Below are 19,986 nucleotides of genomic sequence, written 5' to 3' on the forward strand. Positions count from 1 at the left end.
ACAGAGACCGCTGAGGGGACAGGGGCAATGCTGGGGACATGGGGACAGCGAACAGAGACCGCCGAGGGGACAGGGGCAATGCTGGGGACATGGGGACAGCGAACAGAGACCGCCGAGGGGACAGGGGCAATGCTGGGGACATGGGGACAGCAAAGAGGGGCCGCTGAGGGGACAGGGGGAATGCTGGGGACATGGGGACAGCGAACAGAGACCGCTGAGGGGACAGGGACAATGCTGGGGGACATGGGGACAGCGAACAGAGACCGCTGAGGGGACACGGGCGGTGCTGGGGACATGGGGACATCAGGCAGAAGTTGGAGGAGAGGGCGCTGCGGGGGTAGCCGTGAGGGGGAGAGTGGAGCACGGGGAACGGGAGGAGCGGGGCGATGCCGGCGGACAGGGGGCAGCGGGAACCGGGGAACTCGCGACCCCCGCCCGGCCCCGGAGGAACCGAGCAGCCTGCGGAGAGAAATAAATCATGGAAATAAATAACGGGAATAAACCCCCTAGGGGCAGCACTCCGGCCGTGTAGGTGTGAGGGGTGTTCTGGTTCGCATCAGCGCACTTAAAACTTCTCAGAGCATTTAAATGCAGCTCAAAATTGACTTCTGATTTCGCTTTTTTAAAGCAGCTGCTTCGAAGCTGAATCACTTCTGCACAATTGGAGTCTTGTGTGGGATAGCAGGCTCTGGGGCCACAGGATATGCAGGGTGATAAAAGTGTGTGAATTCCTTGAGCAGTGCAGCTCCTTTCCCTGTGATCATAAAGCACTGTCAGCTCTGCACAGGCTCGTCATTTTTCCGAGGAAGAATAAAACCCCCAAGCTCAAAGCTCGGGGCTGAGTCCAGGGGTGTCCAGCAGGTCACACACACACGCAGTGATGCCACATCCACCCTTCCCTTCACACTTGGTTTAATGAAGATTAGGCAAAAAACCTTTTCCAATAATTATATTGGTTCAATCCCTGTATTGTATTTGGCAGCACACTTTTTTTCCCACTCCTCATTCTTAAGAAGCAGAAAAGGGTTAAAATATACCGAAATTACAGATAAGGAATGTGTTTCAATTTAACCAAAGGTTGTACATATTTCTGGATGGCTCAAACCACATTTGAAGGAGCCTGTCTGTACATTTTTTCTGGGTTCATTACAGCCAGGCATCCTCCCTCAAATGACCCTTCCCCTGTCACGTTTCATTCATGTGAAAACTTCAGTTCAACCAAGAGGGTGACTCAAGTAAAATGCTGCAGGTGCCCAACACTTGCATCTCACTACCAGACAAAATTCAAAATACTCCCTAAAACCTATGCCAGGCAATCATTTAAATCAGGTCTCTTCCCCCTTGACAGCTAAAGAAACTGAAGTCGTGGAAGCCCCACTAACAGTTTAGTTTGATTTAAAAGATACTCAGCACTGTACTCTCTTAAATTATCTTGGTTATTCCGGGGAAAAGCTGTTGGTCAGAGAAGCCAACTTAATATAAATAATACAAGACTCCAGACAGATTACAGGACTAGCTACAATTTCCCAAAATACACCAATACAGAATCAATTTCTCCCGTAACAGAATGAACATAGCATCAAATACATATTTTACCCTTAAATAGAACAGCTTTATTCAACCAAATCCAATATTATTTCAAAATTATCTCTTAACATTGGCTTAAAGAATTATTTTTGCCTTTTTCCCCCCGTTCAAAATCCCTTACATATTGCTTAGGAAAAAAAAATCTTTGAAATATTAATTTAGAAAGTGCTTTTTTTCTGGAAAAACAGGGAGAAGGCAAAAACGGCATTTTTTTGTTCTTGAATATTAATTTTCTACACCTCCAACAAAATGAATGGAATAGTGAGAAGGTACAAGAACACTCTGCTCAACTTTTACACAAAACTGAGAACTAAAGAGTGTGACTTGGACAGGGGTAACACGAGCTGGCACAGCCCCAGCTGGGACTGGCAAGGCAAAGGTTTGAAACTGGCTCCAATTCTCCTTTGCTCCCCACTCTGAGCTTAGAAAACCAAGTTAAAATTCTGTTTCAGTGAAGCTGAGATAATTTGTGTGAAGGTTGTGGCTCCAAGCCCTGGCAGAGAAGGAACCTGGAGGGGACGAGCTTGTCCCAGCTCCACACAGGCCTGGGGCTGCAGCTGGAGAGCATCAGAATCTTTTACTTCCAGAAAAGTTTGTTCCCAGCCAAAAGTCTCTTCCAATGTGTCCATGGGTGGCTTTCAAGATCCAAATAACCTGAGGGATGCAACAGAAAAAAAAAAAAAAAGTAGATGAGAAGCAGCCACACCAGTGCAAGGCTGATTTCATCTGCTTAACTTGGTGGGTTTCCACAATCCCCAAATTTAAACCCAGGTGATGTTTGATTTGAACAACCTCCAACAGGCAGCACTCTGCCTGAGGCTGGATGGCACAGGTGGATTGCATGCACTGAAGGTGCCCACATTAGCAAAAAAAAAAACAAACCAAAAAACACGTGAGATCAACCCATAGTTGAAAACTGAAATAAAGAAGTGAGGTGAAAAAGAATTATGGAGAAATTGAGTGGGAGAGACAGATGTGAAAAGAGATATATGTGCAAGAAAAGTGCCAATACATGACTTGCTATAAGCAAGTGAGAAAATGCTGCACAGGATTACTTACACAATCATGCAGAACATCATGAAGATATTCCACAAGGCAATGAAGATTCGAAAATACCTGAGACTCAGCAAGAACTCTCTGATATTGTCACCTAGAAATCAAGAGAAGCTTTTGATATGAAAAACACACCTGACAAGTCACATTTTCAGGCTGCCTGCACAAGCAACTCTGAGAGGGGAAAAAAACCCCATAAAATAAAAAATCAACAAAGTTCAGACTGAAATTTGAGGTTATAGGTGAAGGATGGATGCTCTGTTCAGTGCAACTCTGTAAGGATATGTGGCAAAATGACCAAAAAAAATATAAAAACGGGTCACACTGCAAAAAAGGGAAGAGCAGTTGTAGTTCAAAGGCTTCCTGGGATTTTTAACCAGCAAACAGAGCTACAAGGGAGCAACACAGGTGTATCCATGTGGAAATGGCAATCAGGGAGTGAGCAGAGCATTACCTCTATAGCACAGGCACCTACAGTCAAAAATGCTGAAAAAAAAAAAAGCTTTTTTGTTTATTTCTTCTCATTTCAGTTTACAAGTTAATAAACCAGTTATTCCAGCCCATCAGCAATTCACACCCAACAAAAAGGGGTAGAAAAACTGTGCTTTGGCCAAGGGTTTCTTCCAGAAAAGCCCGTTCCTGTGCAGGGCTGTGCCCGGCTCCCGCGTCCCCTCCGTTACCGGTCGTGGGTTCCCTCGGCTCCTCTCCGAATCCCTCCGTGTCCCTCCTCCTCCTGCGGGGCACAGGGGCCGTGTCAGGCAGGTGAACCCCAAAAAACCCTCCCCGTTCCGCCGCCCGCCCTCCCCGCTCGCTCACAGCCTGAAGTTGAGCACGGCACCGGCGTTCACCAGCAGCGTCCTGCGGGAGAGACGGGGAAATGGGGACGGGAACGGGGACGGAGTGGGGGAAGGAGAGGGAGAGGGGAGTGAGGACGGCAAAGGGACAAGGGGACGGGGAAAGGGACAGGGGGACGGGGAAAGAGGGTCGAGTAAGCGGAATGAGAACGAAGAATGGGGGGGTCAGGGACGGTGGAAGGGGGACGAGGAAAGTGGGAAAGGAAGAAGGAAATGAGCACGGGAAAAGAAGGAGAGGGGGAACGGGGATGGAGAGGGGGGGAAAGAATCAGGGATGGTGAAAGAGGTCGGGGAAGGGAGAAGGGGAAAGGCCAGGAAAAGTGAGGCCCGGGAAGCGGGTCGGGGAGGGAGAACGGAGATGGAGAGGGGTAAGAGGGTCGGGGACGGGGGATAGGGAGAGGAACAGGGTCAGGCACAGCCGGGCCGGGCTAAGCCGGCCGAGCCGCTCCCGGTTCCCGGCCCCGGTACCCGCAGAGCAGCAGGTCCCCGATCATGGCTCCGGCGGCGGCCCCGGGGCCCAGGGGAAGCGGAAGGGGCGGGCGCTGCCCGGGCCGGCGGCGCCTGCGCTCCCCGGCACCGGCACCGGGGCGGCTCCGCGCCCGGACACCGCGGGCAGCGACGGGCCCGGCCCGGGCAGCGCCGGGAGCACCTCCCACAGCCCCTGCGGAGCCGGGCCGGGGCAGGGAATCCAGGACCGGGCGCTGAGAATCGCTCAAGATCCGGGGCCGCGATGGATCTGGCGGAGGCGCTGCCCCTCGGGGAGCTGGCGGCCGCCTTCGCCTCGCTGCCGGTGTTCCCGCTGTTCGACACCGCCTATTTCATCATCTCCATCCTCTACCTCAAGTACGAGCCCGGTGAGTGCGGCCCTGGGGCTGGGGGGAGCTCCGGTGCCGCCGTGCCGGCACAGAGCCCGCACTGCCCCGCACCCGCAGGTTCTGCCACCTGCCCGTCCCTGTCCTCCGCCGCCTGGCACAGCTCCGACACCTGAGTCTGAATACAGAGCCGGAAAAACCCCCACGAACCCGTGACTCTGATTTTGAGAAATAATCTTGGGTTTTATTTAAGGCTGGATTCCGGTCGCATTGAGGTATTTAAGTTCGATCCCTTGGCTGCCACCCCAGGACTGAGTTGCGTTTCTGGCCAGTCCCTTGGCTTGAACATTTTTGTGGCAGTACCTTCCTCCTATTTATATACAAAAGGGCTGGAAGTAAAACCTTGGTTTTTCCCACCCTTTGGACCATGCCCTGAGCTGTTCTCAGGAACCGTATCTGACCTTGCTTTGTTTGTTCTCTTGGGCTTATCTTGCCCAGATCGATAGATCTGTACCTTGGCTTTCACCTTCTGCCTTGTCGCAGCCTGGCTGTGCCTCGGTCTTGTCCAAACTTTCCCTCTGTTTTTGTCAATGTGTGCACTCCTCATGCTCTGTTTTGAGCAGTTTCACTGTAACTGCTCAGTGACTGAAGGGAAAACCAGCCCCGAGCTCGGGATGATTTTCAAACCTCGCATTGTGCCGTACAATCCATGCGCTGTTCCCGTTAAACTCCCTGTAAACAAGTGCTGGGTTTTCCAGGCCTGATCACTCCCAGCTGCCTTCCAGCATGGAGTCCTGAACCGAACAATTAACAGGCAGCCCTCACAAAAATAACTTTTAAATATATGCAAGCCCAGGAATCCGCTTGGGACTGGATATGGCCGGGGTGTGCTTTTCCCCAGATTCCTGCAGTGCCCCCATCCCACAGCTCCTGGGCTGAGGATCAGTGTCAGGACAGAACTGTTCTGTTTCCTCCTTGGAGACAGCATGGCTTCGTGGAGCCAAGGAAAAACAAGTGTTACTAAATTTAAGCCTCAAGCTAAACCTCAGGTTCCTATAGAACCAGTTTCATGTCTCGGCTGTCGCAGCTGTCTCGCTGCCGCTGTGTTTTCAGCTGGTTCAAATGTCCCCGAGGATGGAAGAGCCTGGGCACCCACAGCTTTGGCTCATGCTGATCCACTTACTGTTGTTTAAGGTGTACCAGGTAATCATATTGACATAACGTTTTTAGCATTTTCTCTCTTTGTCTGCTCGCTGAACAGAGGTTTGTATCTGAAACACCGCACGAAGGATTCTGGAGCAGTTTAAGGTGATGAAACAACCTCACAGAATTGATGTTGTTGGGAAGTTTCCCTGGAAAAGTACAAAGGTGGATGAAAATTGCTACAGGAGTTTAAAAAAAGGCCGTAGCAGATCGTGGGAGGAGACCACAAAGTATTTCCAGACTGGTACAGGAGCAGGGAAGAGCCCTCAAATTCTCTTCTCTCAAATAAAGCTTAAGAATTCCTGTTCTATTTTTGCAGGTTATCTTACGAATGAAAGAGCTGAACAGATTGTTCATGAATTCTAGAGGGCACCTAGGTTGAAGCAGTGGAGAGAATGGTACTAGTATGCATTTTATTTTTAGACTATTAAAAAGACACTGATTTCAAGGGAAAAAATGTTCTTTCTGGTAGCAGCAAATAAAGGAGAGAATCTCTCAGCCAGTTCATAAACTTCTAATGACTCTGTTCACGTGAGACCTTCGGGGGGGGTCTGCAGGCTGTGATCATTTCTTGACCATCTCTGGTACTTGTTTGGGCTTCACACTTTTGTATTTTGTTTTACAAGCGCTTTTCTGAGTTGCTTTGTGGGAGAACACGCACCTCGAGCCTTTCTCTTACTGGGTCTTGAAGTTCCTGCTTAATTGCTAAATCCATCTTCTCACTGAGGCTGGACTAGATGGCCTTGAGGGTCCCTTCCAACACTGGTGACTCTTTGATTCCCTTTTTTTTTTTTTTACAGGAGCTGTGGAGATGTCCCGGAAGAGCCCTTTTGCCTCCTGGCTCTGTGCTATGCTCCACTGCTTTGGGAGCTACATCCTGGCTGACCTGCTGCTGGGAGAGGCACCCATTGGCTACTTCAGCCACAACTCCAGTGTCATCCTGGCCACAGCAGTGTGGTGAGTGCCCTGCAGCCCTCCTGGGGTGGCACAGGCTGTGCCCAGCGCTCTGCTGGGGAGGGAGGTGTGGGGGGAGATGTTCTCCCTGTGGGACACAGCTCTGATCTCACTGGGATTAACTGGGGAGAGCAGAGGTGGGCTGAGGTCTTCGAGGCTCTTGCACTCCTGGCTCTGGTTCCCAGTGTCCCTGACCAGTTGCCTAATGCTGTGATTATCTGGGCTGGGGCACTTCTATTCATAGCAGCCACTGCTGAGCCAGGGCCAAACCACAGGAGCAGCAGCACCCACGGATCCCACACAGGGCAAGGAGTGGCACATCCTGAAGATTTGGGGGCATTTTATTCATTATGTTGCTGAAACGTGCACAAATGAACCTTTAACTTCCACAGTGTGTATGAGTTGTAGGTGCTTCTGTGTGGCAGAATGAGCATTGTTGGGAAACATTGTGAATGAAATTTTCATAAGCAGATGTCTCAGAGTAAATCCCTCAGCCATCTAGTTTTCTATACCTGAGAAAATAAAGAGAAAGATCTTCTTTCAGGGCTGAAAAATATGGCAGTCTTCTGGAAAAAAGAGTATTTGAAATCTGTTCTCTGTCTGTAATATCAGTTCAGTATATGTAGCTTTTTGTTCTATATGAGCTGATGCTTCTGGACCATATAAGACACAAACTTCTAAAAAATTCTGAATTAAAATTAGGGGGTTTTATTTAAGATGGAGTATTAGTAGTGAGGGCTCAGAGTTGTTGCTATAGAGAGGCCTTGTTGCATGCTGGTTTCCCTGTAGAATTAGCTGTGAAATCAGGATTTATTTTTTTTTTAGACTTTTCTTCTTCACCCACACCTGCCATAACTCAATCTGCCACACACACCCCCTCTCTGCATATCCCAGACCAGCACAAATCTGTGATCTTTTTGCAGGTACCTGATATTCTTCTGTCCCATGAACCTCTTCTACAAGTGTGTCAGCTTCCTGCCCGTGAAGCTCATCTTCGTGGCCATGAAGGAGGTGGTCCGGGTGCGCAAGATCGCGGCCGGGGTGCACCACGCCCACCACCTGTACCACCACGGGTGGTTCGTGATGATGGCCACGGGATGGGTCAAAGGTGACACCTGAGATGCTCCAGGGGCTGCAGGGAGGGCTGGGACGCTGTGGGGGCAGCTCAGGGGGAGCAGCAGCAGGGAGGGGATGTGGGCTGGGGCACTCAGGTTCCTGTTGGGAAGGATGAGAATTTAACGGAGGAGTTGTGCAGATATCCAGAAAGTTCTACAGGAATGAAAGGAAGTTTTGGTATAGAAGGAAAGAATTGCTGAGCCAGTCTGACTGGGTAACTAGAAGGCAAAGAGCAAGTGAGTTGGAAGGGGCTTTTATGGCTTAGAGCAAAGGATAAATCCACCTCAAACAAAAGATGTTTCTACCAAACAAAAGGATTTTCACAAGCAAGGAAGAAAGCCAATGTTGCAAGCAGAGAAAAGATCTCAGAAATTTCCACTGCAGAACAAGTCCCAAAGCTTAACATGTGACTACTAGTTCCAATGATTGATTAGTCACTAACATAATATGGTAATTTTAGCAGTTTGGATGGGTTATATGTAGATGTAAAAGGTATTGTGTATAATGTTGATTGGTAGCCATGTATTAAGATGCTCTGTAATGAAAAGTACATAATGCATTGTAACCAGAACTAGAGTGGCTTCAGGACACACAGCTTGCCCACAGCCAGCAGCACTGGGCTCACCCACGACCCCCAACTGCTGGAACCTCAGCTATGCAATGAACAGCATTTTAGGAGCCAGCTGGAAGCCTCCTTCTCTCTGTCAGGCTCTTACAGCTTCCCACCACACTGGTGTTTGTGCAGCCTCACAGAATGGTGTTAGAACTGGAGTCAGGAGTTCTTTATTCTTTTTCCTGTGATCTCTGACCTCACCTGTGTCTTTTCAGGGGGTTCTGGCAGTCAGTTTTACTTTAAGGTTGTGTTTGGAGCAAGCACTTGAGCATCAGTAACTGCAAGAGGCAAATGCCTTTTCCCTACATCAGGATCCACTTGGTAGAAAGTCAAGGAAGCGTTTGCCCTGATCTCCTGGCTTAGGCTAACTTCTGAATTTGGGGAGAATGTCAAGAACCCTTTGTCCCCTTGAGGATCCAGAGCCCTCTGCTGTGGCAGCTGCAGCTCTTTGACAGGTTTCTCTGTCTCACAGGTTCTGGTGTGGCCTTGATGTCGAACTTTGAGCAGCTGCTGCGTGGGGTCTGGAAGCCTGATACAAATGAAATTCTTCATATGTCCTTGTAAGTCAGCATCCTGGAAATTCCCAGTCAGATGAAGAATGGAATGAAAGAACCAGTTAGGGCTGGGTGCAAACCTTCCAGAAAACCTCTTTCTTTCTCTTCCAGCCCTACCAAGGCCAGTCTGTATGGCACAGTCCTCTTCACTCTGCAGCAGACTCACTGGCTCCCCATCTCTGAAGCCAACCTCATCTTCTTTTTCACCATGTTCATGATAGTCTGCAAGGTAAGTTTACAGCAGCTTTGTTGCCAGCAAATTACAGAACCTAAACTGGGAATATTCACTTGCCTGAGCCACTCCAGAATTCACTGGCTGTAGGATCTGCTCAGGAAATTCAATGCCGAATTCTCCATCACACAAGCAGCTCCTTGTGCCTTGAGTCCTGTAGCAGCAGGGGCTTTCCCTGCTCAGGATTTCCTTGCTCTGTGTGATCTCTAAGTGTTGCCTCTTGCCTGGCAGGTGTTCATGACAGCCACTCACTCCCATGCCTCACCTTTTGCTCCGCTGGAAAACCTCGTCTGCCCCGTCCTCTTTGGCTCTGTTTCCAGTGGGCACCCAAGCCACCACCACGACCACCATGGGGCCTCCCATGAGGTTTCCCACCCTGCTCCTCCTCCTCCTCCTCCTGCCAAGTCCAAAGAGGAGCTGAACGAAGGCACGAGGAAACGGAAGGCAAAAAAAGCTGAATAAAAAAGCAACAGCACAGAAAATAGGCCAAGGAAATTCTTCCAGAGCTGAGTCTCAAAGCCACCTGTGACCTCCTTCATGCTCCAGTCCTTCTCTTTCAGACTCCAGAGCAGAGGTGGAAGCCAGGACACTGCCAGTGGGTCCCTGAATTTCATTTTTGCTCTCTGTGCTGCTGCTTGCTTCTTGGTCTCTGCCTCTCTATTCTGATCAGATTTTCAGGGATTTGTAGGTTTGTGCCAGGGTGGTAAGTGGGTGCCAGTTCCCAAGCTGCCAGCAAATCTGATGCAGCATTTTCAATTGATGTAAAATCTTTCACCATGTTTATTTATGAATGAGGGGAATGGTTTGTGCTCCTGCAACTCAAGTTCCTTTGAGTTTCCACTGACCTTTTCAGTGTCTGCCAGAACAGCAAACTGTTAAGACACAATGTGGAAATCAGGTTTCATACTCGAGGAAATTAAATGGCCTGGTATGAGCCTGGTCTGGTTTTTCCCAGCTCCCACACCTGCCATATCTCCAAGTAATGTGACATTTTAAATGCAATAAGGACATGGCCTTTAGCTGAGCCAAACCCTGTTCACCTCCCTCTGATTGTAATGGTCAGGACATTGAAATTCGCTGAACCAAGTCTGTGTTTTCAAGAGCTCTGAAGCTGTGGAGTGCTCCCAGTGCCATTTGTTGGCACTGTCACTATCCATGGCTGTGTGTGGCATTGCTGCACGTTGTTACTGAGTGTCCCCCACCCCAAACCTGATCCTATAGAACCAGGGGAGAAGCATGGCTCTGGTTTGTTTGTAATCCTGTGGGATACAAGAAGAGTGTGTGAGTGTAAGTATTTATTACTATTTATTTATAATTGCCAGGACACCTAAGTCGTGGACCTGAATCTGGCTTTTTTTTTCAACATTGCAATTGGAACTTCTAATTGTGGCCCTGAGCCCACAGCCACGAGCTGGTTTGGGCTTGCAGCGATGCTGGTGTGCTCCAGGACAGCCTGAACTCTCCCTGGGTGCAGGAAGAAACCTTCCCTATGTTCTTAAATTCAGATAGGCTGAAGTAGGGCATTTCCACCAGCTGATGAAAAACTACTTTTAAGGACTGATAAAAGCACATCAGCTGAAAATATTGATTACCTTCTGTAGGTCCCCTAGGGCCAAAGAGCTGGGCTGTGAATTGTGCCCAATGAGTGGAGAGTCTGAACTGCCTTGCATGGCCCAGGAGGGGTCTGTCAGCTCATTCGTGTTCTGCTTAGTGAACACTGGCTTTTAGAGTAGTTCAAAGCTGTTCTCATAACTGATTTTGTTCTTATAAATGGCATCTTCCAAGGGCTGGGATCACCACAGTGACAGTGGCAAGCCTGGGGATGTAGCACTGGGCATTTTCCATCCCTAGCAGTGAGGTTTGCTGCTGTTTCCATTCCAGCTGGGAATGGAAACAGGATTTAAGAGAAGTGAGGGTTTGTGTGTGTGTGTGTCCCTGTTCAAAATCACCACTGATGGTTCATTCAGTTAAGAAGCCATCCTTGTGTGCAAGCACAGGAAAGCCAGTAGGAAAGGTCAAAAGATCTGTGGGCTTGGGGTTTGACAGTGCCTTAATTTTGAGTTTCCCTCCCCTTCAGTAGAAAGCAGGAATTCTGCCTGACAGCTCCACTGTCTGGGCCTGCAGATGCTGCTCTGCTGGAACCTGATGTGTCACAAGCATGCACGAGACTGAATAAATGTTTTAGGAGATGTCTGACCCAAGAGGAATTTTGTTTTATAAAAGCCGTCAACAAATAAAAATTGTGAAGTGACTCTGATTGTCCAGTGGCACCTGAAGAAATCTCTGTGTTTGTTTTACCCTTCCCACAGCAGCTCTGTGTCACCAGGACCTGGGGACAGAATGATTCTGGTTGAAGAAGGAGACCAGACTTTGTCCTACAGCTGTGTCTGGGCACGTTATAAATGGAAATAACAGGGTAAAAGGTGTTTGTGGTGGTGTTCTCACAGCAGACATCCTCAGATTTCAGGGAAGGAAATTAGGAAATAAGGACAATTCCAGTTGTCTCTATTTTTCCTTTTGTCACTGTAAGAGGGAGGAGGGTATTCACCTGTGACTGGTAAATATATACACACAGAGTTGCAGCGTTTTTATGTGGAGTATCAGTATTTAAAACTGGGAGAAAACCAAAATTCTCTGCACGAGTGAATATTTAGAGTGGTCCTGTAGCTGCTGCTCTGCTCTGTGAGTGCAGAGTCTTTGCACCCTGAATCAAATCAAACTGAGTCAGATCACAGCTTCTAATCAAACACAGAGGGAAGAAATATTCCAAAGGAGGTTAAAATTTAAGCTCTGAGCACCTTCAGAGTACCCAACAGGAGTGGGATTAGTTTTGAGAAGACAACAGGCACAGAGGAGTCACAAGTTCCATTTAGTGAGAGAGATGGAACTTGTCTTGAATTTCCATGGCTCAGCACTGGCAGTCTGGTACAATTCCAGCCTGGTGTCCTTCATCCCAAGAAGCAAAAATGAGCCTTAGAAAAAGCAGCACATTTTAACCAGGCTGTGGGGACCTGGGGCTGCTCCTGCACCTCTGGGAAGCCCCACCTGACTTACCCAGACACTTCCTTCAGGCTCTGCTCCAAACAGAAAGAAAATGGGAGTGGGCTGTTTCCTACAGGGATGGAGTAATCTGTTCCCACAGCTCAGAGGTGGAAGTGATGAGGAAAGCATGACAGCCAATCTACACAAACAAGCATCTGCAAGGCCTGATTATATTTGAAGTGTTTCTCTTGTCTCTCCCACAGATTTAACTCTTTTAAAATGTTTATAAACACTCCTTAATTTAGAGCAGATGAGAGTGTAAATTGCACTGGAAAAGGGAATTTCCATTGGTATGATCCACCAATGGAAAAGGTCAGTGCAAGTCTTACACCAAAAAAACAGCTCAGAAAATGATGGATCACAAAGTTTTGGGTGGTTTGACCATTCTCCTGCCCTGTGAGTCCCGTTCAGGGTTGTTTTGCTCAGGACCTGTGAGTGAACAGGCTGATGAGAGCAGGTTTTTCACGTCCTCTGAAGAATCCCACGATGTCTCTGGAGTCTCCACAGAATATTCCCCAAAAGCTCCCAGCCCTGCTGCAGCCCAGGGCAGGACAGGAGCCTGCCAGGGCTCAGGGGCTCAGACTTCCAGGGGACAGAGGGACAGACGTCATTGCCTCCAGAGATGTCCTGATCTGATAACTTCTGATACTGACTCCAGTGAGAGCAGGCTAAATTTAGCAGGAAGTTTAATCCTCAAAGAGGCCCTGGGTGCCTGCTGGGAAAAGCAAATGTTTCAGTTGCTGTTTCAGCATTTCATGTGGATTGACAGGTTTTCCTTTCCAAAGCCGGTGCCTGCAGCTTTTCCATCGTGGCAGATCAGCTCCACAGATAGGGAAAGTTCTACAGGCCTTAAGTATTTGTAATTAAAAAAAAAAAAAAAAACAGAAAAAACCCCAACAAACCCAGAGGATAATTTTACACAGAGCATTAATAATTCTTCACAGTAAATGAAGTAACGAAAAGAGGAGGGCAAAGGAAAGAATTTCAGTTTGTATAAAAAAAGGGCAAAGCCAGTTCAAGAGCACCAAGCCAGAGCAACCAGTGTTCTTGGTTTCCACTTTTCCTTTTTTTATTGATGCCAATATTTACATTGTTGCACGCTTTGTCCAAAGAATAAACAAATTATATAACCCAGCAAAGCAGAAAGACCCAGAGGATAAAGGTGGATGTTACCTTGGCTGTGCCGAAATTGTTCCTTTTAACACTTGCCAGGTATCAGCTGCCAAATGCCTGCTCCTTCCTGCGGGCTGTTCATGGTGCTTTAGGAGCACACAAAAGCATGTAAAATTAGAGCTTTATGTGTTTCAGAGTAGCACAGCTTTATCTGGCCCTTAGCTATCATTGTCTGTTTTATGGTTCTTGTGCTATTCTTTAGAGGCTGTATCTGGCTCCTGTGAGGGTGATAAGGAAGGTAAGGCTGGGATAAAATGGCATTTCCTGTGGCCTCAGATACCCAGGATTTTTGCTGCAGCAATGATTTTTCTCTTGAGACGTTTTAATTCTTTGCCCAAATAACAAGAAATCAGAATGTACGTCTATATAAGACTTTCCAGAAAGGTCTCAAAGGTAGTTTGGATTTAGTGTGAGCTGCTTCCATGCAGGAAGACACAGACAAGTCAAACCACTCACAACGGAGAAATGATGCTGTTAATGCCAAATACTCTGCCGAGTGGGTTGATATTTTCCTCTTTAGGGTGCTCTTAATGTTGGCCCCAAGGCATCTGGTTCATCCTGCGTGCCCATCCACCGCAAGGAAATGCCAATTAAAGGGGTTTGAATGTCATCAGACATCAACATGACTTGGTAAACACCCACAAAATTACCTCCCAGCTAAGAATTTAATCCTGCTCCCAACGCAGCAGCCTGAACAAGCTGTTGGGGGCTGATGGCTCAGGGAACAGGCAGAGAGTGAGAAATCGGTTCCCTGTCATGCCAGAGCCCACGCTGCCATCCTGAGTCACAGTTGCTACTCACTTCACCTCTGTGATGACATCTGTGACAAAAAGATGTTGATAGTGCTAAGATCAACAGTCGTGAATACCTTGGAGTCTGCTCTCCTTTTCACACTTGTGCATTTGCATCTTTCACACATTATCCTTAGAAAAAGTGCCATTTATATTTCCTTATCTGCTTCCTTCGCTTGCCAAAAGCGAATCTGGGGAGGGGATTTTTTTAAAGAGCTTGTGAATGTCAGGAAGAATCGGTGTGAGACAATGATTCCATCTTAGCCTTAGGGTACAGGTAGGCTATAGCCCTGGAATGCAGGAAAACAGGTCTGAGATGTTTAGAGGCTTCAACATTTTTATAGCCTGAGGAAATCCAGAATGTCCCCGGAAAAGATTTCGTTTTGGCTGACTTTGTTTGGTTTTGATTTGCAAATCACAGCGAGCACCCCCAAACCCGTAACACGGGCTCGGCATTCCTGCAGGAAGCAAAGCGCTGCCTCCCGATTATCGCAGCCCCCGGTGCTCCCCAATGGAGCTGCCAGGTCCTGGCATTCCAAGAAAAGCTCTGCAGGCTGGGGGTCCCCTGGTCCCACTGCCCCAGGTGCCTGGGCCAGCCAGGGAAGCTGATTCTCTGTGTGTGTGACAGCGGCAGGGAGATGCAGCGGGAGAAGCAGGGAACGCATCCCGGATTGCGGTGCCTTGAAATGCAGCCTAAAAATCCTCGACTTCAGAGTCCTGGTGTTGGCTTCAATTAGATTTCGAATAATGTAGGCTAAACCCTCATGTAGGCTCTGTGCTGTTTGTGTGTCTCTCGAGGTAAGGCTCCCTGCCTGTTTGATTTATGACAGATTAGGATGTCGGTTAATCTCCTCTTATTTGGGTTGATGACTGTGGAGATTAATCAAGTATTGTCTGCAAAAGGGGCCCATAAATGCAGATTACTAATTTTTCATTAATTATTCCTCTATATGCCAGCGGGGTACAGCCAGGGATAGACACCAGCCTCTTAAATCTCATTTCATGAGAGAACCAGGAAAAGCACAGCAGCTGCTCTGGCTGATACTCGTTCTCTCTGACATGCTCAGTTCAGTTTCCTGGGAAAGGCAAAAATCCACAGAAATTATGGATTATGGGCTGCTGTGAGAAGCAGAAAGTGGCCCCGAGTGAGGGGATCTGCTGGGCTGGCAGAGCAGCATCCCTGTGTGTGCACAGGACGTGGGGAAAGCAGCGTTCCCTCTGGGAAGAGCCAACCTGAACCCCAGCAGGAGCACAGACTGGAGCAAAGTGCAACAGCAGCGAGCTGGGAATGCTGGAGAACAGAGCAGCCGGGAGGAGTGACACAGGGGGATGCTCTGTCAGGGCTTCTGCTGAGGGGGCTCCACCTTCTCCCCCTCTGCATTCCAAGGGCATTGGGACAAAGCTGGGTTTTACCCTCCTTGATCCTTTGAGCTCAGGCTCTGACCCTGGGGCTGAGCCCTGCAGCAGGAGCCAGGGATGTGCACGTGGGCCATGGATATTGTCCTGCCCTTTGTGACAAAACCAAACAGCTCCAGCTTCTGGAATTCTGCTGGCAGCTGTAGTATCCCCCAGGAAGGGGATTTTCTTCTCTCCTTCTGATTTCTGTCTTGCTAGGCTTTTTGTATGTGATTACATTTTTCTTTTCTATCTTTCCCCCATGTGCTGCTCTTTTGGGGGTGGTTCCCCACTCCAAATATTGCCATAATTGTGCACAGTGTAAACATTTTTTGGTAAATCCATTCTTGCCCAGCTGGCCAGAAGGCAGAGCACAGGCACACTGTGACTGAGGGTGCTGAGGAATTTGCTTTAAATGGCTGAGAGGGCCTGAACCATAGGATGCTGGTGCTAAAATACTGAGACAATTATTTCTAAAATAGTCAGGGTGGTGAACAAAGGGACCCTGGGTGTAAAGCACCTGACAGGGAGCACACCCAGCACCTGACAGGGAGCACACCCAGCACCTCAGGAAGAGCCCCCGGGGATTCTGCCCAAGTGGCAAACACTGGTTGCTTTAGAGATATCTGTCCTCTTCAAATACAGATGGATCCTGCCAGGATGCAGTGAAGCTCCAGTCAACCATTTCCTATCAAAGTAGCTGAAATTTTCCCAGGTTTCCCTTAAAGCCAGGAGCAGGCAGCATTCTGGAGAGAGGCACCACAGGCTGGTGTTCATTGCCAGCACTCATCTTCCCTTTAAGGAGAAATCTGTGCTGAGGGAGCTTGGGGAGCCCAGACAGCACCATGAGCTTCAATCCACACACATGCTGGAATTTCCTCCTTGGGAAGATGATTCCTCTTCCTTTCCAGCCTTCCAGCCTGGTCTGAATCTTTATCAGTTCAGCTTTTTTCAGGTAAATCAGCTGAAAAGTCCTGGAGCTGCTGAAAGCATCAGGCACTCCCTGCTCGTGTTGCTCCGCAGTGAGAGCTGCTCAGCAGGGCAGCAGCAGCTTCATTTGGGAGGGAAAGACGGGGCAGGGATGGCAGAATTCTGCATTAAATCAGGAATTAATGGCATTGGCAGCAAAGCCAGCTCAGCCCAGGCACCACTGTGCACTTTTACTGTCCAGGCACGAGGCTTTCCCAAAACCCTGGACACCACACGCTGCATTCCCGTCCACTGCTGCAACAGCAAGAAGTGTTTGTGGAGAACTTCTCCTCTTGGACAATGCCCAAATATTTCCCACTTCCTCTGCCCACTGGGACACAGTTGCCAGACTGAGCTCCTAAAGTGGTAACTGGCAGTGGGTAGCAGTGACTCAGATTTTCGGGAATTACAAAACTCAGTTTCCCCCCTTCTGAAAATCATTCCCTCGGACTCCATTTTTAAACAGGAAAGCACAGGCTTGGAGGGGCTCTCAATTCCACAAAAAGTGCCTCCCAAGGGAAGGAAACACAGCAGGATCTCCTGCAGTGGGTGCAGGGTGGTGAATGTGCAGTTTGGACAGCCCAGGCAGCGTTTGCAGAGCACTTGGAGCTGCAGCTTCTGGAAGGGATCCATGAGAACTGCAGAGAAGCTGAAATTTAAGGTTGAACTCGGTGATCCTGGGGGTCTTTTCCAACCTTCATGATTCTGTGATTAGTCAGCATGTAAGGACACAGGTAGTGTTGTCCAAAGTGTGTCACCCATCTTTGGGAACAGGTTCGGGATGAAGGATGTAACTTGTGATCAGATTTTCACTAAAAGACAATAAATTCAACCCCCTCTCTCACTGTAAGGTTTGGAATTCCTGTGGGCTGGAGTGTAAAGTGACACAAGAATTTCCTTTAACTCCTGCAGTCTTGGTGAGAGCTAATGAATTATTCCAGGGCTTTGTGCTGAGCTGTGGGACAGCAGCGCAGACAGGACAATTCCCACCCCAGGGAGCTCTTTCCTCTCTGACTCTGGCACAGCCTTCATCAATGATCACTTTTCACTTAGACCAGTCCCAAGGAAAGCTGCAGATCGAGCCATTCTCCTCCCTAATTTTAGTGTTCCCTCTTGTACTGCTTTAGCACATGATTCTGTAATGCCATGCAAGTTGACATAATTTTGGGGAGAGAATATACCAGTTCTGAAGTAATTTTGATCTCATATAATAAAACATACCTTTATATTTGTTGTATAAAAATATTTTTATTTGTATTCCCTATATATTTTAATTGTTCAGGTATGAAAAGTATCCATGAAAATAATATTGTGTGTCAGTGAGCAGGAGAGGCTGCTGGGAGAGAGCTCTCAGGCTTGTGGTTTTGTGCATGTATGTGCTCAATTTCTTTTTATTTGCTTTGTCTTCTTAATTTAGCTGAAATTTCCCTAGCTAGCAGTTTGATTTAATTCAGTGAATACATCACTTAAAAGATGTCACACAGATTTTTCTGGAAAGTGGGAAACTCTCTTGTAAAAGGCACAGCAGGGGAGGCAGTGTAAGAATTTCAGACTCGACTGTGTATGAAAAGCTTCCCTAGGAGCAGAATTGCCTTTTATTGGGGCTCTTTGTCACTGCTGAGCTGGCCAACAGCAGCGTGGGGGGCTTAAAATGGGATGGAGGATTTGCTGCAGCAAGGTGTAAAAAATGTGTTTTTCTGGATCAATGCTGCTGTGCTGTATTCTGTAACCAAGCAATCCAAAATGTCTTGATGCAGAGTTTTCGTGTTCTTTTTTAAAACACAGAATCCTGGATTGGTTTGGATTCAAGGGGACCTTGAAACTCATCCCATCCCACCCCTGCCATGGCAGGGACACCTTCCACTGTCCCAGGCTGCTCCAATCCCAATGTCCAGCCTGGCCTGGGACACTGCCAGGGATCCAGGGGCAGCCACAGCTGCTCTGGGCACCCTGTGCCAGCCCTGCCCACCCTCCCAGGGAACAATTCCTGCCCAATATCCCATCCAGCCCTGCCCTCTGGCAGTGGGAGCCATTCCCTGTGTCCTGTCCCTCCATCCCTTGTCCAAGGAGCTGCTTCCACCCAGCACCAGCTGCTCTCTGTGACCCTCCAGGCTCAGGGTGGGATTGTTGGGGGGTCTGTGCAGGGCCAGGGCTTGGTCTCCATCATCCCTGTGGGTCCCTTTCAGCTCAGGATATTCAGGATTCTATTTAATGATTCTGTTTCACGTTCCTGGCTTGAGGAATTCTGCCCAAATCCTTCCCTGCAGAGCTGGCTGTGAGAGGTGCCCTCCTGGAGAAGGAGTATCCAGAGGAACAGACCCAGTGTTTGAGGTAAATCCCTTCTCTCCTTCCTGTCCTGTCCAAAGGCCATCAAAATGCGTGTGATGGACCAAAAAATATTCCCAAAATGCTCATAGATTTTCCATCTCCTCAGAAGCCAAATACTGCTGTACCAATTTCCTAGAACTTTTGAATGAAGTGTATTTGTATGATTGAGTTGTCTGGATTTCAAGGCTTGATTTAGGTGGAACATCACCTTCAAACACCTGGACATGAGGGTTTATATCATCCTTTCATTTCTGTATTCAACTGGAAAAAAGTGGTATGTATAAATTCCACTGGATATACTTCAGGGGTAATTTAATCCTAATTGCACAAATTTGCACAGAATTTCTAGCAAAAAAAGATGTTCTTGAAACATGGGGGATCCTTCTGTGGCAGAATACAGGCTTGAAATGTTGCAGTAAATGACCTGCAGTCATGAGGTTCCTTGTCCTGAAAGACCAAGTTGTTTGCTGGGTCACCCATGGTCCAAAATGCCCAGGTTTTTCACAGGAGAAATCCTCTAGCAAGAGATTTTGATTTTTGATCTCAGTGTCCCTTGCAGAGTTCTGGCAATTAGAATTGCATGTCCTTGCCCATGACAGGGGGTTGGAATGGGATGATCTTTAAGGTCCCTTCCAACCCAAGCCATTCTGTGATTCTTTATTGCTGATGTTCAGACTCGTCTAAAAATTCAACTGAATTTTTCCCAAGTCGCTGTTTTCACATTAGTACTGACTAGTCCTCCATACTGCCGAGGTTTGCTCAGTAACCAGGGAAAAAACACAAATCCCCCTTGCAAAGAAGCAGAAATGGAAATGCCATAGCAACCAGCAGGGACAGAGCAGTGTCACTCTGCAGGCTGGCACCAGCTCCCTGCTCCTGTCTGAAATCCTCTGCTCACTCCTCCTAAGCCCTGAGAGCTCCCCAGCCCAGCTCAGTGTCCTTGAGACCCTTTGGTGACAGCCCCGAGGACAAATCCACACCCAGGGCTTTAAGCCTTGCACAAGAGGAGGCTCAGACACCTGCAGGAGTGCCAGGTGGATTCCTCAGGTTATTTTGGCTTTAGGAAGGGAGAAAGTTCTGCTGAACCAAGAGAATAAATGCACAAGGTCTCAGGAGGTATAACTGAAGGCACAAGTAAATAAATATTGTCAATAAATAAATATTGCAACGAATAAATAAATAAATAAATAAATAAATGTTGTAAATGAATAACTCATTATGTATTTGTGCAGGTTTGATTTCTCTTGAGTCCCTTCCACCAGAGATCAGCACAGAGGGTCAGAGCTGAGGGCTGAGCCAGCACTGCTGCA

At 48.1% G+C, this 19,986-nt stretch overlaps 2 protein-coding genes across 4 annotated transcripts; one reads left to right on the forward strand and one right to left on the reverse strand.

Moving 5' to 3' along the window:
* Nucleotides 1-895: 895 nt before the first annotated feature.
* On the reverse strand, nt 896-4,050 carry SMIM7 (small integral membrane protein 7). 2 transcript variants are annotated; one of them, XR_015808512.1, is made up of 5 exons: nt 3,963-4,050; nt 3,457-3,498; nt 3,321-3,373; nt 2,647-3,126; nt 896-2,241 (listed from the first exon to the last, which is right to left on the reverse strand). XR_015808512.1 is itself a non-coding variant. In XM_014883071.2 (5 exons), exons 1-5 carry the CDS (start codon nt 3,986-3,988, stop codon nt 2,226-2,228), a joined length of 228 nt encoding a protein of 75 aa, XP_014738557.1. In that variant the 5' UTR covers nt 3,989-4,036; the 3' UTR covers nt 1,591-2,225. The 2 variants fall into 2 exon arrangements, 1 of the variants encoding a protein (XP_014738557.1); XM_014883071.2 differs by having other exon boundaries at nt 1,591-2,241; nt 2,647-2,737; nt 3,963-4,036.
* A 6-nt stretch (nt 4,051-4,056) lies between these two features.
* Nucleotides 4,057-11,229, forward strand: TMEM38A (transmembrane protein 38A). Of its 2 annotated transcripts, XM_014883049.2 has the most exons (7): nt 4,301-4,348; nt 5,829-5,907; nt 6,310-6,466; nt 7,387-7,571; nt 8,665-8,752; nt 8,858-8,975; nt 9,210-11,229. In XM_014883049.2, the coding sequence occupies exons 3-7, from the start codon at nt 6,321-6,323 to the stop codon at nt 9,438-9,440; spliced, it is 768 nt and encodes a 255-aa protein (XP_014738535.2). In that variant the 5' UTR covers nt 4,301-4,348; nt 5,829-5,907; nt 6,310-6,320; the 3' UTR covers nt 9,441-11,229. The 2 variants fall into 2 exon arrangements, with proteins under 2 accessions (XP_014738533.2, XP_014738535.2); XM_014883047.2 differs by lacking the exon at nt 5,829-5,907 and having other exon boundaries at nt 4,057-4,348.
* The last annotated feature ends 8,757 nt before the right edge of the window (nt 11,230-19,986 follow it).

This window comes from Sturnus vulgaris, chromosome 26, assembly GCF_052056855.1.
Source record: "Sturnus vulgaris isolate bStuVul1 chromosome 26, bStuVul1.hap1, whole genome shotgun sequence".
NCBI lineage: Eukaryota > Metazoa > Chordata > Aves > Passeriformes > Sturnidae > Sturnus > Sturnus vulgaris.

Excerpts from the sequence above, each read along its gene's own strand:
- SMIM7 (XM_014883071.2), bottom strand. The coding sequence starts at position 3,988 with ATGATCGGGGACCTGCTGCTCTGCGG. Across the intron at positions 3,499-3,962 it reads GGGGACCTGCTGCTCTGCGG|GACGCTGCTGGTGAACGCCG; the intron begins GTACCGGGGCCG and ends TCTCTCCCGCAG. Across the intron at positions 2,738-3,320 it reads GCCGAGGGAACCCACGACCG|GTGACAATATCAGAGAGTTC; the intron begins GTAACGGAGGGG and ends CTTGATTTCTAG.
- TMEM38A (XM_014883047.2), top strand. The coding sequence starts at position 4,225 with ATGGATCTGGCGGAGGCGCTGCCCCTCGGGGAGCTGGCGGCCGCCTTC. Across the intron at positions 7,572-8,664 it reads GGCCACGGGATGGGTCAAAG|GTTCTGGTGTGGCCTTGATG; the intron begins GTGACACCTGAG and ends TCTGTCTCACAG. Across the intron at positions 8,976-9,209 it reads TGTTCATGATAGTCTGCAAG|GTGTTCATGACAGCCACTCA; the intron begins GTAAGTTTACAG and ends CTTGCCTGGCAG.